The 9,957-nt window shown below is 43.5% G+C and overlaps 1 protein-coding gene across 1 annotated transcript in view; it reads right to left on the bottom strand.

The window, feature by feature from the left end:
* The window catches only part of VLDLR (very low density lipoprotein receptor), a 19,921-nt gene extending 12,908 nt beyond the window's left edge, over positions 1 to 7,013 (bottom strand). Inside the window, 13 exon segments of the mRNA XM_017740670.1 lie at position 1; positions 3 to 23; positions 178 to 402; positions 716 to 887; positions 1,291 to 1,416; positions 1,494 to 1,613; positions 2,053 to 2,175; positions 2,261 to 2,383; positions 2,490 to 2,861; positions 4,200 to 4,322; positions 5,188 to 5,310; positions 6,259 to 6,378; positions 6,974 to 7,013. The exon segment at position 1 is cut by the window's left edge and continues 79 nt beyond it. Coding sequence (XP_017596159.1) covers position 1; positions 3 to 23; positions 178 to 402; positions 716 to 887; positions 1,291 to 1,416; positions 1,494 to 1,613; positions 2,053 to 2,175; positions 2,261 to 2,383; positions 2,490 to 2,861; positions 4,200 to 4,322; positions 5,188 to 5,310; positions 6,259 to 6,378; positions 6,974 to 6,998 — 1,674 coding nt within the window. The 5' untranslated portion in view covers positions 6,999 to 7,013.
* Between the last annotated feature and the right edge of the window lie 2,944 nt (positions 7,014 to 9,957).

The raw sequence follows: 9,957 nt of genomic DNA, 5'->3' as shown, positions 1-9,957 counted from the left end.
CCCAGTCTGACCAGTACATAAAGCTGTGAAGCAGAATTTATGTTGTATGATGCACTATATTACTGTGTAGTATCACTCTTTATTATGACCAATAACTAACAAAGACTACCTAAGTCAGTTATCAGAACATGTAGTTGGTAGGTCTGCTCTTTTAAAAGAACCAGGACAAATACTCACCCAGAGATAGGATCTACAGCAATAGAAGCTGGCTCTCTCAGCTCAGAGAAAAACAAAACCTTTCTTTTTGTGCCATCTAGGCTAGCCACTGAAATGGTCTTTGCAGCTGAGTCAGACCAGTAGATGTTCTTATAAACCCAGTCAACGGCAATGCCTGCAGGGCTGTGTATGTTGTCCAGGATTCTGATGTGCATTCCAACTTTATCACGGGTATCAATAGAGGCACTGGAAGACAAGAATTACTTGCTTTCAACCACTTCCTCCACAGATACTATCCCTTGGCATACCTCAGCAAATACTGCACAAGATTTCAGTCAGAAGATACACGTGGGACATTCCACAGAGTGCCTTTTGTACAACTGCAGCAGCAGTTACTACGAAGTGCAATAGCCATACACATTGCTAGCTGTGGGAACTTGCATCAACTGTACTTCATCTTTAGGACACCAGGAATCTTGTCATGACCAGAGAAAGAGCTTGAATAAAGCATGGGATGGTTCAGGGAAGCACACTAGGTTCAGAAGCTAAGCTCATTTACCTGAAGATTGCTTTTTGGCTGAAGTCTGCCCAGTAAAGCTTTTGCTCAGCAATATCTGCATCTAGACCTACAGAGTTTCTTAGCTGCTCTACAAGCTGAATATATTCTTTCCTCTCAAGGCCAATCTTCCTAATATCCCGGCGGTTGGTGAAAATTAGACTTGGTTCTTTCCCTGTGAAAAGAGTTTAAGTGTTATCTGTACGTCTAGATATCCAGTCACATACTTTTCTTTTACAAAAAGTTTTAAGAGTCATCATATTTAGTATTTGCCATTCCACACTTGCTAGCAGATGATGACAGAGGTCTTGGCTGTACCATATCTCATCCTTTTTTCCCTCCACAACCTGATGGGGAGGATCCTCCTGCCCAGGAGGGAGCAGACACAAGCAGTTCATGTCACAGCTCGAAGTACTGTATCATGGCATCATTCAAAGTGTTAGTAGTGATCAGATCTGTACAAGTTATATCAGTAACACACCACAACAGCTAGTGAAAAAACCCCAGTAGTATAAACATTGCATCACTTGCCAACTCATTTTGAAGTGGGGATATAAAAGTCTTACGTCAACACTCACCGACTGCCTTGCACACCCCAGTAGCAAGATCCATCTGATAGCCACGGCTACATTCACATTTGTAGCCCCCCTTCAGGTTGATACAGATCTGACTACAGATGCCAGGGTTCTGACATTCATCAATATCTGTAAAAACAACAAAATAGTTTATGCTCACCTCCAGTACCACCAGTAGAGTCCATGTTAAACTACTAGATACTTGCCTCCACAGGTTCTCCTGTCCAGAAGCTCAAACCCAGCTGGACAGTCACATTCATAGCCAATAATGAGATCTCTGCAAATATGAGAGCATCCACCGTTGTTCACCAGACATTCATTTATGTCTAGAAGAGAGAATTAGCCACTTCTGAAAAGGCATGCATATATTTAGTATTACAGTCTTAGTCATGCATTTTACCAGGTACACATCCATTTTCTGATGATGCCTGCCATGTCTGCTAAACCATTCTGGTACTCAAAGTCATATGCAAGAGACACCCCTCAAATTCATGTTTGCTCAGCTACCAGCACCTTCTCTATGCTACAAGCAGGCAGCAGCAAAGATCAAGGCTCCTGAAATTTCAGTGTTTCTAATGCATTCAAGTGCCTTCTGGCCACAGAGAAATCATCCTAGCAGCCAGTTTGGCTAGGACAAAACTAGCCTATTAACTAGTTACAACTCAGTTTTAAGGATGCCACCAAGATTTCGTGCTGACATCTACTCAGAAGCTATATCTAAGTATAACCAGTAGTCAGCCTTGTGCAAATAGTTTATTCACTTACTACACTCCTTGAGGGGCTCATCACTCCAATCCTTGCAGTCTCTCTGCTGGTTACACACTTTATTGATATCTATGCATTCACCACTTCTGCACTTGAATTTGCCAGGTCCGGAGCACTGAATAACTGACATAATGAAAGTTGCGTGGGTCACTACCAGCTTCAACAGATATTCTGCAAAGACTTTATTCTTGCTTAGTTCCACATTTACCGTTGTTACAGTTTGCTTCATCTGTGCCATCCAGACAATCTCTCACGCCATTGCACTGCCTACTCCCATGGATGCAGTTCCCATCTTCACATCTGAACTGGTCTGGTCTGCAGGTCCGAGAAGCTGAGGACACAGTCATTACAGACTTTTACTCCTGAGGTTTACTGAAGCAAAGGAAATAAAAGAGGAGTCAAGTAGTACCTCCTACAGAAGGACCAAGTGAACTTACGGCAGTTGATTTCATCACTTCCATCCTTGCAGTCAGGGTCCCCATCACAGCGCCACTTTTTGTGGATACATTCACCTGAGCCGCACTGCACCTCATTGGCAGAGCACTTCACAGGAGGTGCAGGCTGGCGGCCACATTGCTCTAGAGACTCATCTGAGTGGTCAGAGCAGTCAGCATCATCATCACACACCCAGTTGAGGGGGATGCAAATCGAGCTCTTGCACTGGAACTCATGAACTCCACAGGTAGGAGGTGCACACTCCAGCTCATCACTACCATCACTGCAGTCATCTTGACCATTGCAGACAAAGCTCTTGGAAATGCATTGCCCACTGCTGCATGTGAAGTCTGCTGGACTACAAGTCACATTACCTAGGGTAACAGGAGTAAGAGAGATTAGTATATTATCACAGGAAGGCTGACTTTCATGTGAAGGTGTTTTGTTTTGCAGGTTTTTTTATCAGCTGTTAGCTGACAGAAGATCAGCATCCTGTATAAGGCAATAGGGAAGCCTAAATGGCCACCTACAGGACCACTTAGGTTCCACAGACCATCCTCCTTGGCACTGGACATTGTAAGTGATAGGCACCAGATTTGAACTGAGTGAAAATAATCTTCTGAAGTAGCTAGGCTGTCCTGCACTTCTGATTGCAAGCCTTTCTGAAAGCAGGCTCTAACCCTGTGAGCCAAAGACAGAAGTTAAGAGAATTGCTGACTCAGGAGTATGGACTAAGATTAAGGCAGTCTGATGGTCAGCATGTACTATAGTTTGAAACTGAAGTGTTTTGTGCTGGTCCCCAGGACAGCAGTGGCCCATTTGCCAGTGGGGATAACAGACAAAGATCTTGCCCAAGTTGATCCTGTGGTTAAGCATACCCATGCAATTTATGTCAGTACAAATTATGCTGGTTCAATAGCAATGTAGCTAGCAGCTCAGCTCAGTATACCTAGGCTGATAGTTTTATCAGCTTCATTAGAAACACTGTCTGGAGATTTACTTGTAGACTAAGGCATTTGTTTGCTGAGTAAGATGGTGACTCCACAGACACATACCAAAAGTCTAAAGATCTGTCTCACCAGGCCATCCAGGTAAGGTGGTTCTGATGGAAGCCAGCCCTGTGGCTTTTGTTACAGTAAATATGTCTCAGGACAGCTCAGGCAACTCATATGTATGCAAGTTCTTCTGAACAAGCCAGGAATGTGCCAGTGAGTGGCAGCTAATGCTGTAGTGGCAGCTCTACTTGTGTACCAGCCTGAAGTTTCCCCCTCTTTGCCACCCAAACACCAGAAACCCTGCTTCACAGATATTTCAGGATAGACCTATCAAGTAGATCAGCTATGCCCTTAGCTAAAAGTTGCTACTACACTTTCAGGAGACAATTTGTTGATGTAAGCAGCAATTTCAGAAACTCCCCAGAGAACAAGTTCTGACAGTTGACTTTCCAGGTGACTAAGCCTACCTATGGCTACTGCCAAAATTAGCAGAGAAGAAAGACACACATTAAATAGCTTACATTATTGTAACTCTTAACTTAGCAGGATAGAGGAGCACTAGAAAAAGTTCGCTTTAAGTGGCTGCAAAACAAGATGAATGTAGGAGAAATATTGATACTATGAAAAACTTTTCTTCCCAGGTATACTGCCCAGCTAGCTCCTTTCCAGACAAGTCAATTTCAAATAGAGCTATGCAGCCACCATTTCTCTCCTTACCACAGTTCTGTTCATCTTCTTCACTGTCACAGTCTTTTTCACCATCACATTTCCAGGACACTGGGATACACTGAGTTGACTGAGGACCACAGCTGATTTCATTTACCCGGCATGTTCGTGTATCTATTGAAAAAAAAGTTTACATTCAATCTAAGAGCTACTGATCTTGGGTTTCAGCATTTGTCCTGAAAACTAAGACTGAAAGGCTTCAGGTCTGGACAAAGTTGCAGTTATTTAGATGCCAACATCTGTATAAATTAATGGAAAAGGCTGTACTATTCTGCGGTGTTCAGTAAAAGAAGATGCTTCCAATTCCTGATAGATTACTATTTTAAGGGTACCTTTGTAGTGGTAGTTTTGTGATTGCACACCAGTTACACTGTAGCAGCTTGAGCTACAATATGTAGTAGTAGGGAGGAGTAATGCCAAAGTGCGCTAGGACTTGAGGGCTGAAGTATTCCCCACTGTGGATCCTATTGATACAAGGAAATGACACTTCCTGGATCGATATTCCTTGATGGGTTATGACACTTCAGACCAGAGCTGCTAATTCTGAGACCTCACAGTCAAGCCTCTGCACTACTGCTTCCCACACCCAGCATGTAGTCAGATACTCAGTCCTTACACTAGCTCTGGTAGTATTGGGATGGCACATGCAAAGTAGCTGCCTTGGAGAACAACAATCACTTGGTGGACAAGCCACAGTGGTGGTCAGGCCTGCCATGTTCTGCTTGCTGCTTCTGACTGTAAGTAAAACCTTGTACTTTCTATCTCTTACCAGTACAAGTGCAGAGTGCCCACTCAGTTCTGCATCTTTTAAAGCAGTGAAAATTCTCAAGATCCTGACATGGCCAAGCACTTAGGAAGGTGCTCCCCAAGACAAGTTCATCCTTCCTTTAGGAGGAGAGTCAGACTGCAAGCATGCAAGAAGTCAAAATGCTCTTCCCCACAGGCTTGCCTATACCACTATGCCAGCAGGTTCACTTACGGCACAGTTCAGAACTCTCATCAGACCCATCCTCACAGTCCGGATCCCCATCACACTGCCATCTGTTAGGCAAACACTGACCATTGAGGCACACAAAATCAGATTCAGCACATGTCTTCTTCACTGCAAGGGAGAAAAAGACTTTTTTTTAGGGACCAGAACTTAGCTTGTTTATCACTGACAGGGATCAACTTTGTTGCCCTAGGAAAGTTATTCAGTATCCTTGGTTCGTGGATGTCTGGTGTCATCCCCCACCAACCTAGAAAACAGTGCTGTTGAACACTTCCTACAGAGTTATTCTGCGTACAGAGAAACATTTATACTTATCTAATCAGGCACTGAAGGACCACTATAGCTACGGAGACTAAGCAGGTTAGTCTATATTAGCTGCTTCTTTGAACAGACTTGAGTTAAAATAAGGTTTATTGATATTAATATTTAGGTTTTGAACTTGGAGTTTATAGCCAAGGCATTTGATTTGTCATTACAGAAGCATGGCACTATGTAACTCTAGGGTAATAGTTTAGGTCTACTTGAGGAGACTGGCAGTTCAACCACACCAGCGCTGGATATAGAGTATGTTTTGCCTCGTCTCCAAGTAAATCTAGTCATCTATCTTGGCTTCTACGTCTGCTTAAAGCAAGGGTTGGCAGCCAAAGCTAGACAATGTTTATAGGAGACTCAGCAGACTCACTTTCACATATAAAACAGGGCTTTTAACTATGGAAAAGCCAACAGCAGAGTGCTAATAGCAAACATTTTCTATTGTGTATTGAAGAAACAACTGAGAACAGGCTTATATTCTGTTGTCAGTCATCACTCTCACAAGTGAAGAATTTTGGTCACAAGCTTTGTCTCAGTTGCCAATTTCAGGGGAGTTAGATAACACTCAGGAAAATTCAACTGCCTCAGATGGATACAAGGAATCAAAAGTGATTGTTCTAAGGAATTTTTCTTTGTATTCTGACTGCCAGAAGTGTTGGACAGGATAAGCATCTCTCCTGCTATCTACTCAAGTCCCCACTTCCAACTAGCAAGTACTACTATAGAGGTATTATTTTGATTACTTACCACAAGCACTCTCATCACTGCCATCTAAACAGTCTTCATCACCGTCACATCTCCAGATTTGAGGAATACAGCGTCCGTTACCACATGCAAATTGGGATTCCTCACATTTTGCTCTCGCGCCTTCAATGAAAAAAGGAACCTAAGCCTCAATGCTGTTAAGCAATACTTTCTTGCTTCCCCCACTGATCAAGAAGCTACCCAGCTTAATAAACAGCTTAACATCAACATGAAACCAGATCTGAGCTCCAAATCTTTGTAGTCACCTTATTCAATCATGAAAATAGAGCCAAAAGCTTTCCTTCACAGTACAAGGCCAGAGTTTAAGCACCGTAACAGTCCACCTGCCAAACAGCAGCAAACAGTCTCAATGTCATTCTTACTCAGTTTTCCTCTTCAAGACAGGGTCAAGTCTGCACAAGCGTGTGCCCACAATGACTCCGCTGTCTTGCACCTAGCGCTGCATTCTCAAAGCTCTTCAAACTTTAAGCAAACCAGGTTTATATTTGATTAATGTCAAGCTGGATTAGCATTTCAATGTTCTGCTGCTAACACATTACAGCAGAATCCCCAAGACATCTGTAAAGGTAGCTTAGATAACTGTGTTGTATCTGAGCAAGATTTCATGCTTCATGTTACTCCTCAAACAGTGGCACCCAGAGACATTCCTTGGTATACACTAAAAGAAGTGTGATGCTAAAAGAGCAAAGTAATTTACCACTTCCTTCTGGAATTAAGTCCATTGTCTCACAGCTGGTAAGTCTTGATTTGTTAGTACGCTTGAGTAAGGTACTGCGTTCTGCAAGATCCTTAAGAGTGCATTTTCCAGAGTATCTTCAGCTCTGCAACTGCATGACCCCATCCCTCAAGGGAACATGCTTTGTCCTGGAAGCCCTGTTATAACTGTCACTAAAAGCAGCAGCCTGCATCTTCAGCAGCTAAGCCAGAGCTGTTCCACTGAATGCACACAGGCAAGTGTGTAACACCGTGCATCAGTACTGGCTGCACATGACTAGAGCATGATGCAAGACTCCTCATCCTTCTTGTTTTATTGCATCATTTAGTGAGGGTGCTTTGTCCTGGCATTCCAGACCTCAAAGGGCACCAAACTTTAGTAGAGTATTATTTGTTATTTTACAGCCTCTCTGTATGATGCACAAAATGCAAGACAGTTTCCAAGTAGAAGGAAGGTACTCAGCCATTTTACATTATATTGTCTAGCCATCATGCATGAGGCACTCACAAATGCTGGACAGTACAAGCAAAAAACAACATGAGCAATTCTATCTGCTGAATGTCTCACATAAATTCTTGCTCAAAGAGATGAAACAGCATCTTACTGACTTCTGCTAATGTTTTAGGAGCCTTAACTGGCAGACTAAAGCAGTAGCCTGCTTGAAAGAGCAAAGGTAACAACTTTTTCAATGGGAACTGTGTTCAAAAAGTACCAAAAATCAGAATATCAGCTCTTGTGTTTACTGTTTCCATCCCGTTTCCTTTTCTCGTTGGGAATTACATCAGCATGTGCTTTCTAATAGTGTGGTTTTGTAAAGCTACTACTACTTGGTCATGAGCTGTCAATCAATTAGCTTGCCTTGTGCTAGATGGCACACCCCAGCCACCTGAGAGTGGGAGTAGATGCCACAATTAGCTTGTTCTAAGCCTGATACCTTCTTGTCCAGCAACCTCTAAAAGAAGGTGAGCCCTAGTTACATATTTCAGGTTTTACTGTACTACAACATAAAATATGAAACAACTGACTCCTGCTAGTTTCAGGACTTGCTCATCCAGGCGTTCAAAAGTGAGAACAGTCAACCTTTCTCAAAATAGCACACAGAGATATTAGACTAAGCCTGCCACTAAGGAGATCCCAAAATAACTCCACGGTGCTTAGTTACTCTATTTCAAGCTAGAATAACCAGAAAAGGCTTGCTAAGGCTGCCTGGTACATTGTGACTTACAAATGTAACATCATTTTGACCAAATGCTACAGGGAAGCTACACACAAGGCTAACAGAAATCATAGGTGAACTTGGTACTAACAGCTATAACTTTACAACTACTATCCTAACAACATGCCATTCCAAGACACTATCATTGCTTCTGGAGCTGATACCAAGTGAAATGTCTGAGCAACTACTTTTGATAGCCCACAAACAAGTAAAAAAAAAAAAAAAAAAAAAAAAATCAACCAAACCAAACACCCACACAGGCACACAAAGGTAAAGGTCACCATCTGACCACTTCTGAAGATGTCTGTCAGACTCTGATAGCCACTTGAAATGAGCTCCAGTTAAGATGAAGTTTAGTTACAGCCAGTAACTTTGATCCCTTGTCTTACACCAAGCGCAGTTCTACAACAACCGGTAACCACTTAGTTAGGCACTACCAGTCTAATCCACTGCTACTTGAGCAACGGAGTCATACCTCAGTTGCCCCTTCAGTCACTAGACACCTAATGATTTTTGGATCAGGCTTAGGCTAAAAAATGTAGAGTACCAGTAACATCAGAGCCTGTGACTGCTAACACATTATTTTACTGTTCTCCAGGTAACTACATTCTAGGGGTTGGCTCATAAGCAGCAATAGGTGTAGGGTGAAGCACAGTTACACTGACTACCCAAGTTAAACTACCTTTCTCCATATCTCTGCTATCACTGTTAGTCTCAGCCCCTTAAGCAAATTGCCAGATTACTTGTCTGGGCAGCTTCAAACATGTGATACTTGTGTACTGTCATCTGACACCAAGTCCCAGAAAAGCTTCCAACCGTGATTGGGAAACCTTTCGAGAGCTTACACAGGAACTAGCTTAGACTTCTCCCAGACCCTGCAACTACTAGTAGAAGAGAGCTGATGGGGCCACTAACTCACACTGAAGGAACAATCAGAATAACTTGGTTAGCTAGTCTACTAATTACCCTCCACTGCGTATCTTCTGTGATAATTTCTGAGCACAGTGCAGTAGCAGTTTCAGTGCCAGCTTGTTCCTTCATTCTACAGCTATTTACCATGTCTTTTGTGCACCAAACATGGGAGCAACCTACATGACTGGGAGATGAGAGGTAATTAGGCAGACATTTCTCTCGTCTCTCTTTATATGAGGACTAGATACAACAAGGTGCTGGTAGGGCTCTACCCGACGGACCTGGTGTCTGAACTACTGCACACAGTTATAGGAAACACCGCCAAGATCAGGCACTTAGGCCTACTTTAGGCCAATAGTCGGGAGATTTAAGAGCCATACGACAATGCAGACACCTCAACTACCCACCTCTTACCTGGGAGAGTAGGATGGAGCTCAGCTCCTCAAAGAAGAAAGCAGTCAGCCGAATTATTACTACCTCCACTTCAGAGTAAAATATTTTTAAATGACCATCCACTGGCTCAGTATGCAGGACCCCTGCCACAGGGGCAACAGCTTCTAAGGCGGGAGGCAGCCCTGCAGCTGGCCACGAGCAGCGCTACTGGCGAGCGCTCAGCGCCAGGAGCAGGGACCCGGCGCCAGCAGGACTCAGCCGTGCCACCAGGTGGAGATCGCTCATGGTAGTTACCCTGGGCCCTGAACTAGAGCCATACCAACACCGCTGCATAATACAAAGCCTAAGTTGCCCCGCAGTTTGACAGCACCTTTAACGCCGCAAGCTTCCCAAGTTCTCCTCTTTCCTACCCCACAAGAGAGCCCCAATCCTCCCCGACCCTCCC

The sequence above is a fragment of the Corvus brachyrhynchos genome, unplaced genomic scaffold (assembly GCF_000691975.1).
Source record: "Corvus brachyrhynchos isolate BGI_N302 unplaced genomic scaffold, ASM69197v1 scaffold467, whole genome shotgun sequence".
In the NCBI taxonomy this organism is placed as follows: Eukaryota; Metazoa; Chordata; class Aves; order Passeriformes; family Corvidae; genus Corvus; species Corvus brachyrhynchos.
This window is presented reverse-complemented; position numbering and strand designations above follow the sequence as displayed.